Consider the following 24,650-nt stretch of genomic DNA (forward strand, 5'->3'; position numbering starts at 1 on the left):
GTTTGCACAGGCTGAGAAATTCAGCGGTAAAGGCGACACTGGGTGCGAGAAGCCATCCCCTGCCTTCCCTCGCGGGGAGGCTGGCACCAAGTGGAGCATCCCTGGGAGGTCCTGCCACCCTGGCTCTGCATCCACTGCTGGCACCCTTCTGGGACCAGGCACCATTACAGACCATCTTTACAAAAGCATTTACTGGTCCTTAACAAGCGAAGAGGAGAACTGCTGGGGGGCTTCACCCTGAGATTTGGATGGAGCTGACGAAGTGCTTTATGAAAAGGCAATGATTTTCCTGTGCCAGTGTGGCACCATGTGTGGAAAAGCGTGGTGAAGCATCCCACCCCAGATTGCTGCTGCCAGCATCAGCCACGCCAGCGCAGCCACCACTTGCTCCCAGGGTGACAGGAGTCCCCACGGGCCGTGCCCAGAGCTCAGCACCCTTCCCAGGCCGTGTCCAGCCATGCACACCCTGTGCGCGCTGACGGGACTGTCGGTGCAGGGCTGGAGCAAGGGGAGCAGCCAGAGGAGCGGGATGCAGGCTGCGGAGAGCATCCCTGCCCGCGGCAAGGAGGGCGAGCGCCACGGCCACAGCGGGTATTTCTGCCAGCCCAAGGGTGTCGTGGGGAGACTGGTGCATGGAGGAGGATGCTTCCAAAAAATGTGCCCGGGACCACAGTTGGCCTGGCCGGGCCCCCAGGTGAGAGCAGTGGGGTGGAGCTGGGGGCGAGCGACGTGGAGGCTGCTTCAAAAGCAAAGGCTGGATGTGAAAACAAGAAAAATGCCTCTGGATTGGAGCTGTTTTCATGAAATGTGCCTGGATGTTTGCACACAGGCTCTGTATTTCTTCTGCCACTGTTTCCGAGGGGGTTAATTAAGCAGCGCTTTTTGTCTGGTGGGATGAAGGTAGCTGAATAGACATGTGTGAGCACCAGGGAGCCCGAGTCCCACCTCGCTTGGGATGCTGAGTGTCTCGGCCATGCCTCACTTCCACCTTGTGTACCATTGCTTTGTCCATCTTATCCTTATTTTTCACCCAACACCTCTCTAGGATCCCCAAACGGACCTGAAAGCCCAGGAAGGTTTGCATGAAAAAGCAGCAAGCTGGCGGTTATTCTATGTCAGTCTGCATAAACCCTCCTGCCTGCACTGCTGAATTTTTCTTAACGTCTCCTTGTTTTTCCAGTTCTGATTGATTGCTCAAGGGATCTCCTGGCAGAGAGGACTTGGGGTCATCCTTCACATCCTGCTCATCTCTAAGGCATATGCATAAAAATATGGGGGTGTGTCTGCTCCTCTTTGTAAAGACAAATTAAATCAGCTCACGCTGTGCCAGGCGCAGGCGGCAGAGCCAAAGCGGGTGGCTGTTTAATATTCACTGGGAGCAGACGTAAAAGTTTTCTTTTCTAAAATAGCTTTGCACAGCACCGTGCTGCTCCATTTTCCCTAAACCTTAGCAGGAGGATGGAGTTTAACATTTCCTTTGATTGTCTCCTCAACTTCCACCAACTAAGCCAAGAAGCAGAACACACTCACTGAGTGTAACACCTGCTTTGAGGATAGATCCTGACACTTTATTTGCAGTTTTGAATTCTATAGTCTGCTGCAGACAGAATGATGTCTTTGAAGCACCAACACAGGAACAAAAAATTATGCTTTCATGTTGAAAGAGCGTGAGTTTTTGTGGTAGTCGTGCATCTATTTGTGTATTAAGTTTTAAGAGGAAAAAATAGTTTTCCCTTTAAAATTTTGGCAGATAGATTCAAAGATCTCTTTGGCAACTCTTCCTATTAATTGAGCTTCGGTCCCAGTTAAGTCCACAATAATTAAATCACCATGAAATACGTTTCAGTAAGTTCAACCAGAAAGACCTCAGCCTTTTTCCTTGTTAAGTGGGAAGCTGCAATAGTACGGGGTGGGCTGGCATGCTGCAGCTCAGGGAAGATAGCAGGGAAGACATCACCCAGCAGTGCATGGAGGCGGTGGGAGCATCCCCACAGTGCTGGGGAAAAGTGGGGTGGGATGGAAAGGGGGTCCTGGGTCCCTGGGCTGTGGCCAAGGGGCTCTGCTGGTGCCCACCCGGGTGCTGGCGCAGGCACCGCTGCTGCATCGCCCGGGCAAACGTAGGGACATCCATTATATATAACGGGTGTCAATAATGCATGGGAGGGTAATGTTTCTGTCCCGCTGGAGGGCTTTTGGTGTCAAAGCTGCTGAACAGTGGTGGTACAGCACCCTGTACATGCTGGTGTTGAGACACGATGGGACAAGCGGAGCAGCTGGACCGTGCCCGCTGGACATCCCTGGGATACGTGGAAATCTGTAGGTGACCCAGAGTGCACCGAGGACCCATGTTGGGCTGGACTCACAGTGGGATTTCGCAGACAGCTTGATATTGAGCAGTCAAAGCCGGTTAGTGGGAAGGCTATTTAACTCCATCGGAGAATATCCCACCTCGTTTGCATATTCCTCTCTTTGTTAGGTGCAGCTTTTCTGTTGCGATCGGGATGCAACTAAGCCTGTCTCATGGATTTCCTTTAACTGGTGCGTTTACTTTAGGATCACAGGGGTATTTCCCTCTTCCCTGGAGAGGCTCTTACTGATTTACCTGTGCCCATGCCTAAACGAGCTGGGTATTATTAGTGAGCCCTGCATTCCTCCAGCCCCCCTGACACAGCACAGCTGGTGGCATCAGCTCCAAAACTCTATTCCCTAAATTATTCAGAATTACCGCTTTTACTTCATTTCTTCTCCAAAGTCAAGCACACTTTGGGGGGTACTAAAAATAAACGGTTTTGCTGAGAACAGGATGTATTTTTTTAAAGAAGATCACTCCTATCACTTGTGCCTGTGCCTGCCTTTGCACACCCTGTCACTGGTGTCACCCAGCCAGGGTAAGGGGCTCGGTGGCACCATGAGGGCTTGCCTTCAAGGAGAAAACGAGCAGCAGAAGTAGCAAAACTCTGAAAAAAAAATTCCAATGACCCATCTGCAGCTTCTATCTTCATAGATGGTTTTAATTAAAAATAATTGCAGAAAGCACCCGAGGTCCTGAGCAGAAAGTCCCAAGGATGCCCCATAAGCAAGGTGGTCTCCTGCCAGACCAGGAGCTCCAAGACCTCCTGCTTGGGATGCAACGATCTTTCCAATACAGCTTTAATTTTTGCATGCTGTATAAAAGGTCCTGGATGGAATTTACTTGATATCAAGCTGCTCCCTTGCTGGGTCCGCTCAAGCCAGCATGGGCATCCCCCAGCCAACCAGGCAGTTTTAGCCTTGGCCGGCACACCTCGTGTTTATTCTTAGCCTTGTTTCTAAGAAGTGCTTTATAAGCAGGAGCCCGTATTGGTTAATGCCATGAAACATTAATGCCTTAGCAGGTGAGCTGCTGTCCTCCCGTGGAGCAGCTCCCAGCTCCCCAGCAGCTGGCATGCTGCAGGGGGGTCCCGGCTGTGCTTTGCTCAGGGGAGGCAGGAGCATGAAAGCCAAGTGGTACCTGAAGCCAGCTGAAAAATATGATGAAGAGAAAAGGTAGGTAAAAGGGACACATGGAGGCTGAGGCTTGGGTTAGATAACTCTGCAACACAGTCCAAGGTAGAAAATCCGGAGGGATGGAAGAGCATCCCATCTGATGGCTGCTATATCAGGCACTGTACTCCCCTGACTGCATGCAGAGTAGAGTTTTTCTTTGAAAAAGATGTCACTTTTATCATTTCCTCTATACAAAGGAGATTTGCATGGGAGGGACACAGGCAGAGCTGAGCCGTGGGGTGCAGCAGCTCCCAGCCGGACCGGCCAGCTCCTCAGTTCTGGACCAGCCCCACGCTGCCCTGGGCAGCTGCCTCCCACCCCAGCAGCCCAAACCCGGCCTAACCAGCTGTGGGGTTTGGCTAGAGGGGCTGAGCCGAGCAGCTGCGGAGCCCCTGCCACCATCCAAAGCTGCTGCCGAGGTCGGCAGCATCCCAGTGTGTTGGATTTAGGCAGCGATCCTTGCAACACCCCTCGCCAGGTCCTGCTCTCCACCCAGCTCAACACAACCCTATCGGAAGGATCGGAGCCTCCAGGTTAAATTAATTCAGTTGGTGAACTTTAAAATGAGTATTAAATTTCTCAGGAGCATGCTAAGACTTAATTAAAACTCCTGTCTTTGTGTGAAATGTAGGAATGCAGGGGGTTTGTTCCTGCTTTGGTAAGCGTTTCATGTCGGCTTGGCAAACCGTGCCTCAGCAATGCCGAGAAATCCCCTCAGCTCCTCAAGGAGGAGCAAAATTAGAATAGTGAGCTGGGTTATAATTAATTGTGCTCTGGGGACACGTTCTCACGATGTCTGGTGCTTCTGGTGAGAATTTTCTACAGAGAGCATCCCAACACAAGAGGCTTCAGGTATGCTCCCACCTGCATTCCTGGACTAGGTTATCGGATGGCTCGAAGGGAGGGGAAGGGGAACTAAATTTTTGCTGAGATTTGGGGGATTTTTTAGCCGTTTTACAGATGTAGGTTAAACATTTGCTTGGAGAGTAACAAATGCCTAATGCAAAAGGCCCCGCTCAGCTATGTGTTTTGATTGCTGGAGCTTCCCTTCGTCCAAGTAACAGGCGAATTAACCTGCCTGAATTGACAACATCGCTTTTTGGCTATGGAAAAGGCTGGGCTAAAAGCAAAGACCTAAAGCCGTGCCGAAGTCACTGTCCCCCGGCAGTGTGCCCCGCGGAGGGCCACCGTGTTTTAGCGCTGATGGTGTTCGATCTATCGAGCCTTCCCGCTACCTGCTGGGTGCTGGCAGGAGGGTGCCGCGGGCAGCCAGCCCCGCCGCTCGCTGCCGTTTCTCTGCCTGCCTGCAAAGCGGCGTTTCTAAAAATACCTTCAGCGATGTCGTCAGCCGGTGCTTGCTCAGGTCATGGAGACGTGACAGCCAAGAAAAGGAAAACCAGGCTGAGATAATCCCAGCCAGTGCAGGTGAATCCCTGCAGAGAGGCGGGGTAGGAGCAGGGTACCCGCTGCCTGCAGCCCCCCGACCCGTCCAGCAGCAAGTGGGCATCCCCTGGGATTTACAGCACTCCCTTGAGCTAAATAGCATTGCGGCCAAGGGACATGGAGCCTGGCCACCAGTGTGTATCCATGCATCCAGCCCTAAATAACCCCAATTCTGGATCCCTGGGGATCCTGTCCCTGGTGTGCTGGGGCTGCTGAAAATCAGCTCCACGGTTCGGGGAGGGGGGGTTTAATTCTCACAAGTGATTATTTGTATATGACTGTTGGCACAAACCCCTCATCTCAAATTTTGCTCCATCTTTATTCATGAAGTTATTTTTCTAAATGGGAAATTCACACATATGCCTGGTTAATTTAGACTTATTTGATGTAATTGATACAACTTACGTGCATTGCATAATTGCAATGCCATTAAAAACCTGAAGCATTCAAAAGCAAGGAAATTACTTACCAGTTAAAGTCATTTACATAAACATTTATTTTACCCTTACAGCTCATAAATTAAGTCAGATGATATGGCATTACAGTTGCTATCAGAAAGCAGAAAGTAACTTTATGTGTGTCAATACTATCACCAAACCAGACGAAGAAGCTGCCCAGATACTATTAGTAGGATATTTATGCAATTCAGGACAACTGCTTAGGGCCTCTATGGGCATATATATACGTGTGTGCATAGGCGCACACACACATAACCATCCACACTGAGGGCTCCGTGCTGGGAATGCCAATAAAGCTCGGCTGAAGCAAATGGGAGGTGCTGCTTTGCAGAGGCTGGGAGGTTTTTGCTGTTTTTTCTGCCGGGCTGGCTGCGGGGGGAGGCAGCTGCTGGGACGGCATTTGCTTCTCAGGGACGAGGTGCTGTGCTAGGGGCGGATGGCGTGGGGACATGGAGGTGACCCTTCCCAGCCCTCTTTCCCTGGGGTGAGTGGCTGGAGCAGCTTGTTGTGTCCCCCTCTAGTGACACCCCATCACCCCCCATCCATGGGGCTGGCTCATGGCATGGGATGGGGCAGCCTGTCCTGGGGGGTCTCTGAGGATGCCCAAGAGGGAGATGTCAAGATGAAAGGACAAATCCAATCCAAATTCTGCTCCAAACCTGGCCAGAGTGAGCAAAAGCCTGTGACTGCGGTGGGAGGTGAAGGGCCCCTGGCCTGGGGGGAGCACACCCCACCTGCGAGCAAAGCCTTCTCCTTCCCAGCCCTGCAGGACTGGCACCAAACCTGCATCTCCCAAGGGATCATCACCCCTTCAACCCCAAGTCCCCCAGGACCCGTGTACCCCACGGGTCAGCCCGATGTCAGGCATGCGGACGTGAGCCATCAGCACGGGGCGCCCGCCGCCGCCATGGATGCCAAGTGAAGTTTTGTTGTGGGAAATATCCAGTACTGCCGGTTAATTCCCATGAACAAGTCATGAGTAACTTGTGTCACACAAACCAGCCATTAACGTAATTATTGTATATGCAATACAGACATGTAGATATAAATCACACCCTAAAAATGCGTATAAATCATATTTAAAGCAGAACCTTTTATTGCTTTTCTGACACCAGGGCCTTTGGAGAGATCTTGGGGCACGTTGTGCTGTTTTCTTCATGCCTGAGGGTTACAAACAGGTTGCTTTCCAGGTGAAATCTGGGTCCCCGAGGCCCCAGTGAGCCTGGGGTGCCGGTTGGCATGGGTGCGGCGGGGACATGGTGGAGGGTGAGGGCACAGTTTGTCACCTCTGGTCCTCAGCATATGGGTCACCGGCACCGTGGTGGCCTTCTTGTTGATGCTGGTGGCCCTGTTGCCCTGTTCCCATTGTCCCCCGGGGAAGAGCACTGCAGGCATGCTGGGGTTTGGTGTCGGAGGAGAAGGGCAGGAGCTCCCCAATAAGCCATGCTGAGAGGGGTGCATGGGCGGGATGGGGGTACACCGCAGGTCCCCAAAGAGCACCGGGGTGGGAAGGATCAGGGACACACCGGAGGTACCTGGGACACATCCGCAGCACCACGGACAAACTGGGAGCCCCCCAGGGCTCTGACAAAGGGGGGTCAGGGGAGCACGAGGGGGCCGGGATGCCCTAGGAAGGACCAGGGCTGCCTTGGGCTCCCCTGGGCTCCCCTGAGCTCCCCAGGGCTCCGGCGAAAGGGGCTGGGAGTGCACCGGCGCCGCACCGGGAGCTCCCCGGGGCCCGGCCGGGGCCGCTTTCCCCACCCCGGAGCCCCCTGCCCGCCGGGGCCGCCGCCGCCCGGTGCGGGGGTGGGGGGCGAGCTCCGCCTCCGCCGCCCGTCGGGGGGTTTCCATGGCAACGAGAGCGGGGCGGAGCTCAGCGTTTCCGTTACCGAAGTGCCCGGGAGGGCGGGGATGGGCATGGGGCCGGGGCTGGCGCCGGCTGCCCCGCCGCTGCCACTGCCCCGCGCCCGGTGAGTGGTCCCGCGGGGGCGGTACCGGCAGCACCGGGGGTGGGGGGAGCAGGGCTGGACCGGACTGGACCAGGACTCCCTTTGTCTGAGGGGCGCCCGGCTCGGAGCACCCGGCGCGGCGGCGAGAGCACGGTTCCCCGTTAGCCTGCAGCGGGCGGCGCCGCTGGGATCGGAACCGGCACCGGGATCGGCACCGGGACCCGCAGCGGCACCGGCGGGGCGCGGGGCGGGGCGTTACCGGGCCTCTGCGCACCGGCACCGGCACCGGCACCGGGGGGGCGCGGGGCGGGGTCGCGCCTCCTGCGCGCCGAGACCGGCACCAGGAGCGGGACACGGGACCGGATCCGCCCCGCTCGCCCGGAGCCGTCCCCTCGGGGCCGCCGGCGCCACCGCAGCCGCCGGCTGGGAGCACAAGAGCCCCCGCGGCGGGCGGGGCGGCACCCGGGACTCCGCTGGCCCTTCTCCCGCCGAGGCACCCCCGGTGCCGGCGCCGCACGGCGGGGCCCGCCGGGCTCCGGGCAGCGGGCGGGGGCTGCGGGGCTGCCCGGCCCGAGCAGGGCGCTGCCCCGGGCTGCCCGCGGTCCGGGACTTAATAAATAAATAACCCCGAACTCGCAGTTAGGAGGAGCCTGGAAAGGCTTCAGGAATGAGTAAATTAATTACAGACACGGTTTATGTCACATCCGCCGGGAGCACGGAGGGAGCCCGGGGCGCTCGGTGCCCCGACCTCAGAACTGAAATCGGGATTGATGCAACTTTCCACGGGATTCGGGTGTCGAGGACGGTGTTGCCGTCGTGGTTTGCTCCGGCACAGTCCCCTGGGCTTTTGCAGCTGGACACCGAGGTGGGCTGAAATGTCTGTCCTTGCGCTTCTCTGCAGAGGTGTCGTTGCGCTCGGGACTGCTGTGCCATGATCACATCCCGCAAGACCTGGGATCTGGGATCTGTGCCCTCCGCAAGAGCCACCTGGAAGACTAAGGACCTTCCCCTGGACGGTGAGTACGGCACAGTGGCTCGTCCTTTTCCCTTGGGGCTCAGCTTGCTGTGCTCACACCCTTGCTCACGCTTGGGGAAGGAGAGGCTGGGAACAGGCCAGCCTGCATTTTTCACATTTCTTTCTGGGTGAAGCTCAGGATTTGAGAAACAGAGACTCAGAAGCAGGCAGGGAGCAGCAGGCAGCCAGGAGGGTGAGCAGAGCGGGCTGCTTCCATCTCCCTCCTGGCCCTTCGGGGTGGAAAGCTTAGGGAGAAGGGTTAAAATTTAACATGTAAGAAAGAAAATGGAGCGTTATGCATGGCAGGGAAGATGTGGGGCCCTCGCTTCTCCCCGGCCCGGTTCCTTGGAAGGGCTTCTTATCTCTCCCTGCTCCACAGACCCTGTAGGTGAGTTTAATCGAGAGTTTTTCTCTGCAGCGGCTGAGCTGTTTTGCAGGCGGGCAGGCAGCTGCTTGCCCCAACCTGCAGCTGTTTGTCAGGAACCAGCCCTTCCCATCTCCCTTGCCAGTGGTGCCAGATGGGTTTCAGCAAAAGGGGAGGCCGAACGCCCCCCTATTTGGGCTTTTTTTGCTGTGGGTTTCAGGGTTCACCATTCCTGTGTGCTGGCAGCTGCTTATCCAGGTGCTGCTTCTTCCCTGGCATTCAGGCCAGCCCAGCCAAACGCTGGTCGGCATCAAAGCCTGCGAAAACGGGGTTTTTCACTGCTTCCTCTGCCCGGCGGCTGCTGCTGCTCGTGCCAGGATGGGGAACTCATTGCCTTTTATCCGGGCATCTGCCAGCACTTTGGAAACACTGGATTTTCATGGTGCACGCAAAATGTTATGGCTAATTACAGGCTGGGAAGAAGTCCAGAGCGATGGACTGACTTTGTCAGGGCACATCTCCCTCCAGATGCTGCTTCTGCCTCTGGCCCAAGTGCCTCCAGATGATTTTAGGGGAAAAAACTGCTTTAGTGGGGTTTTATTTGTGGGTTGATATTTTTCCTGCCTGCCAGAGAAGTCATTTGGCTGCCCGTGGTGGTGGCAGTGCTTGTGGCGGGTGGATGGGGAGGGATCACAGGGTCCCCAAGCAGGTCCCATTGGGACGTAGCCCTCGCTAGCTGCTTTTCCTGTAGCAGAGGAGGACACAGCCACAGGGAAAAGCTCATCGAGATGCTGTTTTCCTTCCATGCAGCTCAAAACTGCTGCCCTGACTGCTTTCAAGTTTGGCTGCATGACAAATAAAGGAAACATTTGGGGGCAGTGGAGGGAGGTGACACCGGTAGGGTCCGTCTGTCCGGTTTTGGTGATGCAAGGCGGCTTTGGCAGCTTTTCTGAGAAGGATCGTGGGCAGTGGAGCGGCTTGGTGAGGAGCAGGGGCAGGATGTCCTCAGTGTGGGGATGAATCTGGTCTTGCAGAGGACAGACGGATGCTACACCCGGAATTCTCATTACTAGTTGTTGGCAACCAGTCTCCGCCCCCCGAAGGGCTAATTTTTCTAATTAACATAATAAACATTTTTAATAAAACTCATGCACCGTCTCCGCCACACCGGTGCAGTGGCGGCAGCAGGGAGGAGGAGGAGGAGGAGGTGGGTTTGCTGAGCGAGGCCGAAGGCTGCATCCATCCTGGGGTCTCAGGTTGATCTGGTGACGCTTTTCGCTGTCTCAGGCCACGGGCAGGACACGCTCATCACCGGGAGCAGAGTAGGCGCTTCTCCCCACGTTCCTCTGCTGCCTGCGCTGGTTCACCGTAAAATCCTCGGCGTGAGCTGGCCGGACGCTGCCAACCCCCACGGGCTCTGCCGGGCTGTCCAGGTGAGGAACACTGAGCCGTCCGCGGCTCGGGTCGGGAGGGTGTTTTTGGGGTGGTGGGAAGGATGCCCTGCACCCTGCCGGTCCCATCCAACCTGGTATTCTCTGATTCTGGGGTCCCTTGGTGGGAGCTGGTGGGTCGCCCCCGTCACTGCAGCCAGTTTCCACCTCGACCCCAGCACTGCGTGCCTCGAGCAGAGGTGCTGCCTGGGTGGGGAGGGAAAGTTGCAAGGCATCAAAAAATGCCAGGGAACAGCCCAGAATAATATTTTCTGGGTCACTTCTGGGTCATGTAGGCAGGAGAGCTCAAGGCAGAAGTGTGATAAGAAAACGCAGCACTGTGAGATGGTGTTTGCCAGCGGGATGGAGGAGGAGGAAGGCTACCATGGCCAGGGACAGTGTCAGGACACCATGTTCTGGTGTTACTGGCACCAGTTCATTCTGGGCTTCGGGCAAATTATTTAAATTCCCCTCCTTTGAAAGAAGGAAAACATCTTCTTATCTCACACCAACCTTGATGAATTCCCTCTGGCAAAACCCTCCCGGAGTCTCAAATGTAGACACCGCAGACACACGGCTTCTCCGGGAGGATGCTGCCACCGCCTCCTTCCAAATTCTTCTCAGAAATATTTGGCATGTACCAAGTAGTCAGCTCTCTGCCAGGGTGAGACACATTTCCCTGGCATCGCTGGCCCGCGGGACGATGCCACAGGCTTCAATATAAGACAGAAGTAAGAAAAGGCACTTTGGAGCGGGGCAGGGAGCGATTCTCTGAGCTGGGCTGATCAGCAGCTCAGATTTCCAAAAGCATCTATGCCATAGCACTTTTTTAAATGGTGATTTTAAAAAATCAAAAAAAAAAGCAGGGTTTTTTGTGTGTGTTGTTTTTTTGTTGTTGTTGTTGCTGTTGTTTTGGTTTGGTTTTGTTGTTTGTTTGGGTTTTTTTTTCCCCCTGCAAGCCAGTGATAGATACCATAGATGAAGAAAATTGGGACTTTTTCTATATTCCTTTCCCTCCTTCCAGATTTCTTCTCTGTTTTCTGCAGAGGTCTGCTTCATCTCACAGAGCATGGCATTACCTGAGCCACAGCTCACCAGTGAGTGACTTCCCATTCAGCCCCACGTGCAAGCCAGAGTCTGTTTTTTTAAGGCCATAAAGAGAAAAATAGATAATATTCAATATAACTGCATGACCAAGCAGAGGGAAGGAATTGTTCATGGGGAGAGCTAAAAGCACCACAATAAGTTCATCGTGGCAGCTTCCTGACACCGAAATCCCTCGCGGGGAGGGTTTCCCTGGGTCCTGCTGCCCTCTGTGACCTGCTCCCCGCTAGCTCCTCCTGCCCAGCCTGGGGACGTGCCAGCTGCCAGCACCGTGTCCACCACAATGTGCACGGTCGCTGCATCTCAGCTCTCCCTCCTGTTTCTTCTGGTGGACACAGGCCCTGCGGGACACGGCGGGCGAGCGGCGGGAGGAGAACCGGCACGCGGCCCCGACACCGGCCACGGAGGAGCCGCTGACGTCCCCCCGCGAGCGGGCAGCTGCCACACCAGTGCCAGCAGCCTCCACCATGAACCTGGAGAAGGCAGGTAAGGGGCAGCCGGGACGCGGCAGCGGGTGCTCGGGAGGAGGGATGAGCACCCGGTACCTGCCAGCGGGTGCCAGTCAGACCTCTCCTCTTTTGGGTGCACGTGGGCATGTGGCTGTGCTCACTGGGCGGGGATCGGGTCTTGGTAGAGATGAAACACGAACCAGCTGTTGGGTGATGCCAGGCAACTGATAAATTATTTAATTGGGTGAACAGAGCAGGTGAGTGCCAGCAAACCCACCACTCTCTCCTCCCTCTTAAGGAAAATGTAACATTTGTGGAAATGCTTGCAACATGCATGACTTCGCCAGAGCGACTGAATCCCCCTGGTTTCCCCACTTTCTCTATCAGGACCAAATATCCTGGGCTTTTTGGGACGCGTCCTGGGAGCTGCGTCACCATGGTCCCTGGCTGCGTCCCTGAGCAGCTCCCAGTGTGGGGCAGCTGGTGGGAAGGGGCAGGGATGCCGGAAGGATTCTGCATGGCAATGGTAACGGGGCAGAGCCGTGGAAACACCTGCCTTTCCAAATGAGTTTCAAAGGAATTTGGAAAACAGGAGGGTCAGTGCGCTGTGCCTGCCGTGCTCAGACCCCACATCGCCACGTCTGCCCAGCGGTAGATTTAACTCAGGTCTAGCTGGCACCTCCTCTCCCAAGGATGCTCTTGCAGGAAGAAGGTTTTAGAGCAAGGACGAGCACATTATCCATGTGGGATCACCCCTGCCTGGCAGCTTGACTTGCAGCCGGTGCCATGGCTTTGAACCCAACTCTGTCTTCAGCCCGGGATTAGTGTGGGTGATGTGTGCAGACACGCGGTGTTTCTGCAGGAGCCCTGGTGCCTCCTGTAATCCTGTTTTATCCCTGCACGCTCCCCAGGGAGTGAGAGCTGGTGTGTCAGTTTTAGAAGTTCTGGGGTGGGTTTTGTGTGTGTTGGGTTTAAAGGGGACATCACAGTCCCCTGCCTGAGCTGGGCTGAGCTTTTGGCGTGGAAAGAAAGAAAAGCTGGTGCCTCTTGACGCTGTTTCAGGGTATTCAGCCCAAGGCAGGAAGACAAAACCTGGCCATCACTTCTGCAGACATTGCCGGATAAGTCCCATGGCACGCAGTCAACAGCAGAGCTGTGGGTTGGTCTCAGCATTTCGTTTTTTGCTTACTCTGCTGGCTTTTAAATTCCTTTTAAAGGTAGAAAGCCTGATTCACAGACCAAAAGAAGTTGTCTCTTGTATTCAGGATGTTTCCCATAAAGCAGGCAGCATCTGTGGGCAGGCAACGAAGCAATTCCCAGCATCACCTCCTGCCTTTAAAACCTGAGGTTTCTGGTGGCAGCCGATGAAATCCACGGCAGGCAGGGAAGGGCGCCGGGCAGCCGGGATCCTGGCCGCCGGTTCGCCCGCCACGGTGCCTCATCCCCACGCTGGGAATGAGTCAGGCCAGCTCATTTCTTCTTGGGAACAACCAACTTATTTAGGGATTCATTTGGTAGGCTCTGATGTATGGCGAGGTTGGCTTCTGTCAGCACTGGTGGCTCTATTAACAAGCAGAAAACCATGTTTAAAATAATAATAGGAAGTTAGAAAGCTGAACGCACAAGGATTAGGCAATATGGCCATTCAGGGTACCTATGTAATTTTAATTTGGTTTCCATTATATTTGTGTGTAATGATGCAGTCTTTAATAACACGATCATGTACTGCTTTCGACCGGCACCTGCTCATTCAGAAAAAAGGATGTTGGGATGAATCAGAGCGCTGTTCTGAAGGCAGTTGTTATCTGAGTGAGGCAGCAGCATCTCGGTGTGTGATGGGGCTGGGTCACGGCGCGGTGGCGCGGGCAGGCGCTCCGCGTTACAGCCTGGGATGCTCTGCTGGCATCGGCGGATCCCGTCAGCTGCCGCCCCCAGCCTGGGGGCTCATCCAGCCAGACCCTGTGGCCCGGCCAGCCACAGTTGGCACCGTGGTGCTCAGGATGGGCCTCCCCGCACACCACTTCTTCCTGAGGGCCTTCTGCAAGTCCCACAGCCCCATCTCCACCACAGCCCCTGAGGACTTCTGCCATGGCTGCCATCCCGTTCCACAGCGAGGCGGCTGGATCCTGACCAGCTGCGTCTTTGCTCCCACTGCAGGAGGGAGGCTCTGCACTGGGAAACGTACTAGCCTGCCGGTGGCCCGGCCCTTCCCGGTGATCCAGAAGGTGATGGCCTCCATGGCACATCTGCAGGAGGAGAAGCTGCGGCTGCAGGAGGAGCTGCTGGGGCTGCAGGAGAAGCTCGCTGCCCGGGAGAACAACGAGCTCTCCCGCTCTCTCCAGCTGCAAGGCCAGGTACGGGGGGACAGCGGAACATGAGGGGGTCTAGCAGGGTCTCCAGCTTCAGGCTGTGGCTTGGCTGGAGCGCCGTGGCTTGCGGTTAGCGAGGGGCGTGCTTAGAAGGAGTGTAGCACCTCCATCATGGAGCATCTTCTCTGCTCGGGTGCATAGGTTTGATCTGGCAGCCAGGTGCTCCTGAGCACGGTGGCCATCCCACCAGCTTCAGCCGTGCCTCTGTGGGGGTGCTCACAGCCCCCAGTTGATGTTACAGTGACACCACGATAATGCTGGCAAGGGCACGTGGATGCGACTTGGCTGGGAGGGCTTTGGGCACTGGGGTTGGAGCCCGGCAGCAATTGTCCATCCTCCCAGCACAGGGCTGCCACAGCAGGATAAGCTCAGCAGGTTCATTTTAGTGACTTTCAAGAGTCAGAAGGTGGAAAGTGAACGTGAAAGCACAGAGTTGTCCACCAAAGCGGAGAGTGTTTTGGCTGCCATGACCAGAAACCCCCAAAACCCATCTCCTGTGCTGGTGCAGCCACATCCTCAGCACAAGGAACCTGGGTCGTCCCAGTGAGATTGAAATTCCAGGTGCTCATAAAGGGATTTGCATGTGGCTGTTGTGGAAGCTGTTACAGTCAGGTTCTGCTTGTTCCACGGGTGTCAAAAAGGTGGAGGTAATTGTCCCGCATTTGGTTGGCATAGTCTGTGTGACACAAGCGTGAGTGTCGGCAGGATCCGGCCCTGCGCCGGTCGGTTCGGCAGCGAGCGCAGCCAGCGCCGGCCGGAGCCAAGCACCGACCCAAGCTTCCCAAGCTCGGGGATGGCAGGGCCACGGCTTCAGCCGGATCCGGCTGCCAAGGAGTCCCTGTCACCTCTGGAGAGCAGGATGCGGCCAGGGATGCCTGGGCAGGTAGGGGCTGGAGGCGGTCCGGCATTTTCGGGTGCCGCTGGCACAGGCAGCGGTGGGCAGGCTGTGGCATGTGCATTGGCCGGTTGGGGTAGTGACTTCCCTGTAACATGCCTTGACTCTGTCTTCTTGGTCCCTCCCCTCTTTTAAAAATGCCTTTTAAAAGTATCTTAATCTTCCTTACTGAACATGGAAATGGGATTTTCCCATTTAAGCACGAGGCTGGTGCACTCAGTGCACACTCGGTGCGCGCTCAGCCCCCCGGCCGGGGCGGAGGAGCCCCATTTCGAGGCGGGCAGGTTCCCAACTCTGGCAGGGACCAGCCACCTCGCCCAGCCCATCGCTGTAAGCACATGGAGCTTAACTGGGGAACCCCCGGCCGTGCCCCCCGAGTGCGCAGGGCACACAGGAGGTGCCGCCGCCGCGCTGCTGTCTCCATGCGGGTGTGGCTTAATAACTTATTGTCGTTAATTACAGCACCATGTCAGCACATCTGCATTTGGTATTAATCAGCACTTCCGAAATTATGGTCCGCAGCAGCCCGGTTGCTTAGAGAAAGCCGGTTATTGGGATGGGGCAATAGGCTGCCGTGTCCGGGTGAGGGGTTTGGCGGCGCAGCGGCTTCAGGGGCAGGGAAACCGCGAGCCAGGCTGGGATCTGGGGGATGGCAGTGGAGCTCACAGCTGGGTCTGGCTCTCTCCAGGGTTAGTTTTGGGGAGATGGAGATGCTCACGCAGCAGCCATCCGTTTTTGGGCATGGGGATGAGGCATGCAGCAGATGGGCAAACCCAATAAAAACACAACCTATGAGACCACTGGCTTTGCCAAGCACTTGCTGCTGATGTTAATTTGAATAACTGTGGTGGTTTGGGGACACTCTCACTGATCCCTGCACAAAAAAAATTGGAGGATTTACAAAATCCACCTGGTTTTGCAGGGAGGGCAGCCTGGTCCCTGTGGAGTGGGTAGATGCCTGAATGGGGTGGCTGGGGAGCATCCTTCATTCAGACTCGGACTAATGGACTTCTTGAAGAGTTCCTGCTCCCTCTTTCTCCCAAAATAGATTTCCTAGAAAGAAAAACATAGAAGGCAAAGCCAAGCTGTGTTGCAAGGGCAGGATGAGGTACTTCTGGCTCTTTAAACACAATTATGGATAGGTTTGGTTTTTTCCTTCTCCAAAGATGATGCTATGTTTTTTTTTAATAATGGTTTCTGCTGGTGCTCAACATGGACAAATTATACCCGTGGTCGAACAAGGTCAAAGCAAGCCTTTCATTAACGCTTGTTTTAATCAGCTCGTATGAATCAGGCGCTCAGAGCGAGGTGGAAGATTAAGGTGTAATGAAGGTGCAAGCCAGACTGGACGTTTGTGGCTGGGGTGGCACCGTGGGGTCTCCTCCGAAAGCTGCTGAGGTGCCTCCTGGTTAACCTCGCCTGTGTTGACAGGTTGAAACTCTGAAGGCGAAGCTGCTGGAGCAGGCGCAGGAGATCAGCCGGCTGCGCTCGGAGCTGGTGAGCTGCCACCGGGCTTGGGCTGAGCCACCCTTGCCTCAAGGGACACCGGAGCTGTGGGTCCCCAAGGAGGAAGGGGGCATGTGGAGGGGGCGTAGAAGGATTAAAACCTCCACAGGGCCACAGTTCAAACCCTGCGAGCCAAAAGAGAGATGTGGAGGGACAAAGGTTTGGGGGATTTTCTGTGCAATGTAGTGTCATGACCACTGGCCCTGGGGTGCAGCCGGCAAAGGCTCCGCGGCACCAGCACCCTGTGGTGGGAAGTGAGAGCCCCTTTAGGGGCTGGGGCTTCTCAGGGGCAGCACCAGGGGGGCTCCCTGGGCACAGTGAGGGCTCCCTGATACAGATTAGGGGGTCCCTGACACAGCAGACTGAGGGATCCCCAATACAGCAGACTGGGGGGTTCCTGGGCACAGTGGGGCCTCTCTGACACGGTAGGCTGGGGGGGTCCCCAGGGTGCAGCAGGCAGGGGTCCCTGGGGGGCAGCAGGCTGCCATCCCCTGCCGTCAGCAGGGCGGCACGGACGCGGAGAAGCACCGGGACCTGCTGGCGGCCGAGAACGAGCGCTTGCGGCAGGAGATGAAGGCGTGCGAGGGGGAGCTGCGGGAGCTGCGGCAGCAGCAGCAGGCACCCTGCCGGGACTGCGTCCACCTCCAGGTGAGTTGCCGGTGGCGGCAGCGGTAGCAGCAGGGTGACAGGTACCCATGGGTGACACAGCCTTTGCTGTGCTGTTTCGGGGCCAGGAGAACGCCGGGCTGCAGGAGCGGCTGTCCCAGCTGCAGCGGGAGGCAGAGGAGACACGGGCCAAGCTGGCGGAGCTGGACCTGGAGGTGCAGCAGAAGACGAACCGCTTGGCCGAGGTGGAGCTGCGGCTCAAGGACTCCCTGGCCGAGAGAGCCGAGGAGGAGGAGCGGCTCAGCCGGCGGCTGCGGGACAGCCAGGAGACCATCGCCAGCCTCAAGTCCCAGCCCCAGCAGATAAAGGTGAGCACCACGGGGCTCTCCGTCTACCCTGGCCAGGCAAGGGGAGCTGGGCTGGGTGCCTAGCGGGGCCCAACGGGTGCCCTGCAAGTGCCACCCGTCCCTCTGCCCTGAGCACAGCGCAGCACCATGATTTTGAAAATTAGCAGCCCCTGGGCCAACACCAGCTCTACCTCAGGCCCTTTGCATGCTGCTTCCTTGTATTCCCAATCTCTGGGTGCTTTTCTCCCCAGTACATCATCAAGACAGTAGAGGTGGAGTCAGCCAAGGCGAAGCAAGCGCTGTGCGAGAGTCAGTCCCGAAACCAGTACCTGCAGGAGCAGGTGGGGATGCAGAGGCAGGTGCTGAAGGAGATGGAACAGCAGCTGCAGAGCTCCCAAAAGACGGTGGCTCAGCTCCGAGCTCAGGTCCGAGCACAACGGGTGCAAATCAAAAATCACCCTGCCTGGCTCCGCCGCGGTGCTCACCAGGTGATGTGGTGCAGTAATGGGTGGTCACCGGCTTGGCATCACGCCCCTGCTCCTCTCTCAGATCATGATGTACGAGGCTGAGCTGGAGCGAGCCCATGGGCAGATGCTGGAGGAGATGCAGGCGATGGAGGAGGAGAAGAACCACGCCATCGAAGAGGCGTTTTCCCGTGCCCAGGTGGAGATGAAGGCAGTGCATGAAAACCTGGCAGGTGAGGAGGGCGTGGGGATCTTGCAGGGCCACCTGGCTGGTGTCGGGGGGTCATGCCATCTGCCCCTCACCTCGCCTCACGCCTGCAGGTGTCCGGACCAACCTGTTGACGCTGCAGCCAGCGCTGCGCACCCTCACCCACGACTACAACAGCCTCAAGCGTCAGGTCCGCGACTTCCCCCTGCTCCTCCAGGAGACCCTGCGGAGCGCCAGGGCTGAGGTAAGACCCTCAGGACCCCCACGCTGGCTCCCCACCATGTGGGGTGGGGATGCTGGGGTGTCACTGAACCACTGGTCTCCTTCCCGTGCCCCAGATCGGCCATGCCATTGAGGAGGTGCACAGCACCAACCGGGAGCTGCTGCGCAAGTACCGACGGGAGCTACAGCTCCGCAAGAAGTGTCACAACGAGCTAGTGCGGCTGAAAGGTGTGTGAGGAGGGTGGCAGGTCCCATCATGGGAGACTATGTCCCAGGGGGGCGCAGGAAGGACAGGGGACCATCACCCCGCTGCACCCCAACATCTTGGGTGGCTTGGGTGCTCCACATCCCCATAAGATGGAGTGCAGTGTTCAGCCCAGGCGGTGTTTGATAGTGACCGGGGGAGTGGCAGCAGAATGTGCCAGGACCAACATGAGCCCCTCGTCCCCTCTTCCAAGGAAACATCCGTGTTTTTGGGCGAGTCCGCCCCATCACGAAGGAGGACGGTGAGGGACCAGAGGCCACCAACGCGGTGACCTTTGATGCCGATGATGATGCCGTCCTGCACCTCCTGCACAAGGGGAAGCAGGTGTCCTTCGAGCTGGATAAGGTCTTCCCCCCACAAGCGTCCCAGGAGGAGGTGGGTGCTGCTCTCGGTGCTGCTGATGTGAGGGGCAGGACACAGCCACCTTCTTCTGACGCTCCCTGGTCCCCCCCAGGTGTTTCAGGAGGTTCAAGCCCTGGTCACCTCCTGCATCGACGGCTACAACGTCTGCATCTTCGCCTACGGGCAGACGGGGGCAGGAAAAACATACACAATGGAGGTGATTTTGCCTGGATTTGCTTCTGTCGTCTTCCTCGGCTTCCTATCCCATGGTGCCCAGTCTCAGCACCCTCCCTAAACCAGACTGTGGGCCACCTCAGACCCAGCATGCACCAGTGATGGTCACTGCTGCTGCCCAGGAGTTTGTGCAACCCTCCACAACACTCCCTGGCTTTGCTCCTGCTTAAAAGAAAAAAAAAAAAAAGCAGAATAAATTTTTTTCCCCTCCCATTTCTCACCCCAATCCGTCAGGGAACAGCCGCAAACCCTGGAATCAACCAGCGGGCCCTACAGCTCCTCTTCTCCGAGGTGCGGAGCAAAGCAGCCGACTGGGACTACGCCATCAGCGTCAGCGCCGCCGAGATTTACAACGAGGCTCTCAGGTATGGGGAGGAGGGAAAAGCTGTCTGGGGGGGTGAGCAATGCTGCTGGGGAGCTGGCATTGGTGGGCATCACCCCACACTGCTCTTCTCTCCATCCCACTGGCCCTGCCTTGGCCTCACAGCTTCTTCCCAGGGCCTTGGGCACTGGATTTGGCCATGCAAGGATTTATTTTTAATTTTTGGTGTTGCATGTCACCCTTTTAAAGCATCTCCCTTGAGTTCCATTACTTATACAGGCTCCCAACCCTGTCATCGCTCTCGCTCCCCTCGGCCCTGATGCAGCATCCCCCTTTCCTCCCTTCGTAGATGTTATATTTAGAAATCATTAACTGGGATCTGGGAGCATGAGAAATATTTTCCTCCCCTGCCCAGCTGCAGGCAGCAAGGGGCCAGGAGGAGGGTGGGAGCACATCCGTCTGGATGATGGGGACTGGGAATGACAAGAAGGAGCAGGGATGGGAGCGTAGTCTGGGTTGGGTGGTAGCGGGCACATGGACAGCCGGAGAGCCGAGGTCTGTAATTAGGATGTGCAGCATCCCCAGGGGTCAGGGCTGCTCTGGCAGCCTCGGCACGCTGCCCTGAGCCGCGGCGGGGATGCCATGCTGTGGGGGGAGCTGGTGCACATCATCCCCCTGGGATGGCAATGGTGACGGGTACCCCTTTGCCCAGGGACTTGCTGGGGAAGGAGCCACAGGAGAAACTGGAGATCAAGCTGTGCCCCGATGGCAGCGGGCAGCTCTACGTGCCCGGGCTGACTGAGTTCAGGGTGCAGAGCGTGGAGGACATCAACAAGGTGTGGGGAGATGGGGGCGGGAGCAGGGGGTGTGTGATGAATTGGGAGAGGGGTGTCTGATACATGACCCCATGGATTTGGGAGTATTTCTGAAGCACCGGGGAGCGACAGACCAAAATAGGTCCTTGGGTGCAATGTGACGGTCACTGTCCTATGAGGTGAGCCACAGGGGTTTAAAAATAAAAGCATGGGCCCCGGGCGGCTCCCAGGGGATTAGCAGGATGCCGGCTGTCACCGCAGTGCCCTGCCCATCACCCTCTGCCTTCAGTGTGTCACCCAGCCTGGGACCTGACAGCAGTCATCACCCTGGTGGACCAGGCACCTTGTGGGGGGCTGTCGCTTGGCTTATGTCCCTGGGGTTCTCCATGTCATGGAGGGGTTGTGGTGGATTTGGGGCAGGCTGGCCTCACCCCCCCCCACCTCACTGTGCTCCCCACCAGGTCTTTGAGTTCGGCCATGTCAACCGGGCGACAGAGTGCACCAACCTGAATGAGCACAGCTCCCGCTCCCACGCCCTCCTCATCGTCACTGTCCGCGGCCTCGACCGCAGCACGGGGCTCCGCACCACCGGTGGGTGCCACACGACAGGTCCCTCGCCGGGGCGGCTGGGCCGCAGCATCCCCAAGGTGCGTGGGACTGGGCACTGATGCCAGCGGGGGCTTTGGCTGTGTGTCCCCCCAGGGAAGCTGAACCTTGTGGACCTGGCGGGCTCGGAGCGGGTCGGGCGGTCGGGCGCGGAGGGCAGCCGGCTCCGCGAGGCACAGCACATCAACAGGTCCCTCTCGGCGCTGGGGGACGTCATTTACGCCCTGCGCTCCCGGCAGGGCCACGTGCCCTTCCGCAACTCCAAGCTGACCTACCTGCTGCAGGACTCACTCAGCGGTGACAGCAAGACCCTCATGATGGTGCAGGTAGGCACGGGGCAGCCGGTCACCGTCAGCATCCCTGTGGCTGGTCAGCGCGGTTTCTGGGATCCCTCACGGTGCTGGGGCAGGCGGGAGGGATGCTGCAGGCAGGAGTGGGGCTGAGACCAGGGGACATGGGGACATCTTTTAGTCTGCAACAGCCAAGGGATAGAAAATGCACTTGGAGGTCCATGATCCCACCCACACCTGCACGTGGATGCCGTCCCTGTGGGCAAGATGTCTTTGCATGTTGGCATCTCCCCATCCCCCTTTCTTGCTGGGAGGATTTTATGCTCTGGCAGCTCCTCCATCCCTGCCCTATGACCCGCCCCCCCCCATGCCTGTACAGAGCCCCTGTCACCTGCTGCAGCTTTTCCCTGCTGTCCCTTGTGCCGGGGCAGTTGGTGACGGGGGATCCAGCTGGCTCAGACGCTGACCTTGGTACAAATGGACAAGGCTATCCTGGGACCAGTGGGTTAATAATAGTGTCTCACTGCCCAGCACCAGCATGTTTGCTGGGGTGGGGGAGTCCTTGGAGGGGTGTGCAGGCAGCTGGCAGGGTGACTTTCTGCCTGACCACAGGTCTCTCCTGCTGAGAAAAACACCAGCGAGACACTGTGCTCCCTGAAGTTTGCCGAGAGAGTTCGCTCCGTGGAGCTGGGGCCCGTCTCCCGCAAGGCTGAGCTGGTGTCCTGGCCCAGCCAGGAGCACCTAGAGGTAAGCGAGGTGCCCTTCCTCTTCACCCCAGGGAGTCCTCCTGTTCTGCCCCCACGCATGGTCCCCAGGGCTGTTTGCTGTTGGGTATTCCCCTGGAGCCACCTCCACTGGGGACCATCACTTAGCAGGACAGGGGCTGTCTCCAGGCAGTGATGTGTGGCTGTTGCTGCCACCGTGGCTTTTCCAAGCCCTGTTTTGCAGCAGCCTCATCGCTGCCCAGGCAGGCGTGATCTGCCTGTGAGCCCAGCCCTGTTCCCTCTCTCTGGGGACTGGCCGGGGCTGACCCTGGGGCTGTCCTCCATCTCCCCGCAGGGTGACTCGCCAGGGACCACAGCATCCCCCGGCCGGGGCCACGCGTCCCCCAGCCCGGGGCAACTCACCGGCCGTGCCGCCTCCATCCGCAGGAAGCTCCAGACCTCAGGTGGGTGTTGGGGCACCGCAGCCCGGCTCCGTACCCCAGGTGTCCAGCCGGGGTCCCTCCATCAGAGGAGTCTCCCACCACCAGCCTCGGCCCAGCCAGATGCTGGCAGGCAAAGCCTGCGTGGAGGAGCTAGCTGATTTGCAATCATCTCATTAACTAATGTCTAATTAGCTATTGGGAGCCTGATTAGTACTTCCCCAGGAGCACCCTATTGCTAAGCTGCTGCCAGTGGCTCAGGGTGCTGGGCGCAGGGAGGGTGGGGAAGTGACTCTGCAGGGTAGCGGCAGTGCCCCAGGGCTGAACCTCTTTCCCCTTCGATTTCAGCCTGAATTAGGGGCAGCCGTGGCTGCCAGGTGAGTGTCTGCGGCGGGAGCCGGTGGAGGGTTCTGCTTCGGCCCCGCTTCCCGGGCAGGGGTGCCGGGCTGTGCCGCTCGTGGGAGTGCTTATGGGATGCTTGAAGTACCAACACCTACTGAAATGCCATGGGCTGGGGCTGTGATGGCTGTGCCCCTGCCCACTGTGACCCACATGTGTCTCCCCCCAGGGAAGCTGAGGCCAGTCCCTGTGTGATGAGTGCCAGCACCAGCCCCAAACCTGCGGCCAGACCCGGCCCCTCGCAGTGCTGCGGCGAGCCAGCTGCTGGCAGACATGAAGGCTGGGGTACCATTCTCTCGGCCACCAGGACCCACAACCAGAGGGTGATGGCACCTCTCACCATGAGCAATGCGGGGCTGGGGTTTCCCAGCAGCCAAACCCCCAGCTCTGGGTGGGGGACAGTGGTGCTGGGCAGGGATCTGCCCCCTCAGATGCTCAGCTCTGACTTTTTGTTTTTGCTGGAGGGATGTTTTTAGGCAAAGCAGGGAGCTGCTGGGTGCTCCCTCATTGCTCCAGCTTTGTTTTTATAACAGTAGCCGTATCTGGCTGGAGGGGGGCTTGGAGCCAGGTGAGCTCCCTCACACATCTCCACTACCCCCACTGGGCCAGCCTGGCTGCAGCTCTCACAAGCCTACACGCAGGCAGCTGCCTGCTGGCTTTCAGAGCAGTGCTTCCTCTATTTTAAGCCAGAAAAATAAATCCCAGCAGCTCCTTTCCCCATAGGTTTCCTCAAGCCCCATTGTTGCATGAAGGCACCCGGTGCCGTGCATGAGCTGAGCTGCCGTTCATGGTGGTGCCAGTGCTGCCAGGGCCCCATGCCGGCTGCCTCTCTTGCCTGGCACCAGGATGAATGTATCAGTCTTGAATGAAGCTACTGTAAAGTTATTTACCAGTTGTCAAGAGAGATCACAGTGTGGTCAAGATGAAATTGTTTGAAATATTTATACCCTGTTTACATGGTCTTGGAATGGAAAATGAACAAAAAAACCCCACAAACCCAAACCTCCAGCCCAATAGCCTGTTGGCTTGTGTGTCAGGACAGTGGCTGGCAGGGGGAGGCAGGTTCAAGAAGACCAGACTTTCCCCCTGAGCACTCATGGGTACATGTCCTCCTGCTGCAAATACCTGACTGGATGCACTGATGGCTCCTTCCCACCACAGGCTGCTCATCTCACTCTTCCACAGCATATTCTATTTAAGAGAGAAAAAAAGAAGGGAAAAAATAAATTTAGCCTTTTGTAAGAGTAGATGTTTCTATGTATTTTAATAATTAAAATAAAATCCTGTTTTGTAACAAAACTTATTTTAAGTAAACTCTTAAAGCCAGTCCTCTTGTGCTGCTGTTATTTTCTTGCAGTGGGTTTGAGCCCCATTTGAAGCAGGTACTCCCTCCATCCCTCGCATAGCAACTCCCACACAGCACAGAAGCCTATTGGGCCCTCTTAATTAGCAGGAGATGGAGTTGTTAAACCATAAGTAAGCCCCAGTGCTGTGGTGTCTTGCTCCCTCTTGGCCTCTTGCTGTGTGAGGCACCAGAGCCATGGAGCAGGACAGGATGCTCCCCTTTGCTCCTGGAACTCAACTGTATTTGGATGAAGCTTTAGCTTTGCTGCTGGCTCCATTACACACACCTGAAACAGCCTCTTACATTCCCAGCTACCAGTGCCCAGCTCAAGAGCTTACAGAAAACCACACAGACAAAGCCTTGCATGCCCATGTGCCACTACAGCGAGACCTGCATCTGGCCAGGGAGAGGACAAGCCACAAGCGATGACATTGCTTTTTGGGCTGGGAACTCCCCAGCAGAGTGAAACCTCCCCAGGGTTTCAGCATGCCAGCTGGTTGAGTGCTGGCTCCCTGTCTTGCTCATCATCTCCCC

General features: G+C 57.1%; 1 protein-coding gene across 4 annotated transcripts; it reads left to right on the forward strand.

Moving 5' to 3' along the window:
* Window positions 1-3,394: 3,394 nt before the first annotated feature.
* On the forward strand, window positions 3,395-24,097 carry KIFC3 (kinesin family member C3). Of its 4 annotated transcripts, none has more exons than XM_065640869.1 (21): window positions 3,395-3,525; window positions 8,277-8,391; window positions 10,042-10,187; window positions 11,627-11,774; window positions 13,895-14,091; window positions 16,433-16,498; window positions 17,009-17,155; window positions 17,242-17,481; window positions 17,712-17,885; window positions 18,010-18,157; window positions 18,246-18,376; window positions 18,471-18,582; window positions 18,813-18,994; window positions 19,074-19,178; window positions 19,430-19,560; window positions 20,230-20,353; window positions 20,794-20,923; window positions 21,035-21,264; window positions 21,841-21,975; window positions 22,288-22,396; window positions 22,941-24,097. In XM_065640869.1, exons 2-21 carry the CDS (start codon window positions 8,307-8,309, stop codon window positions 22,964-22,966), a joined length of 2,766 nt encoding a protein of 921 aa, XP_065496941.1. In that variant the 5' UTR covers window positions 3,395-3,525; window positions 8,277-8,306; the 3' UTR covers window positions 22,967-24,097. The 4 variants fall into 4 exon arrangements, with proteins under 4 accessions (XP_065496941.1, XP_065496940.1, XP_065496942.1 ...); XM_065640868.1 differs by lacking the exon at window positions 3,395-3,525 and adding an exon at window positions 7,326-7,396; XM_065640870.1 differs by lacking the exon at window positions 3,395-3,525 and adding an exon at window positions 7,326-7,396 and having other exon boundaries at window positions 17,012-17,155.
* Window positions 24,098-24,650: the final 553 nt, after the last annotated feature.

This window comes from Caloenas nicobarica, chromosome 9 (genome assembly GCF_036013445.1).
Source record: "Caloenas nicobarica isolate bCalNic1 chromosome 9, bCalNic1.hap1, whole genome shotgun sequence".
Taxonomy (NCBI): Eukaryota; Metazoa; Chordata; class Aves; order Columbiformes; family Columbidae; genus Caloenas; species Caloenas nicobarica.

What these genes read in the sequence shown, in the direction of transcription:
- KIFC3 (XM_065640869.1), top strand. Translation starts at nt 8,307, where the DNA reads ATGATCACATCCCGCAAGACCTGGGATCTGGGATCTGTGCCCTCCGCA. An exon ending in GCGTGGAGGACATCAACAAG is followed by an intron (nt 20,354 to 20,793) that starts GTGTGGGGAGAT and finishes GCTCCCCACCAG; the next exon opens with GTCTTTGAGTTCGGCCATGT. An exon ending in CACGGGGCTCCGCACCACCG is followed by an intron (nt 20,924 to 21,034) that starts GTGGGTGCCACA and finishes GTGTCCCCCCAG; the next exon opens with GGAAGCTGAACCTTGTGGAC.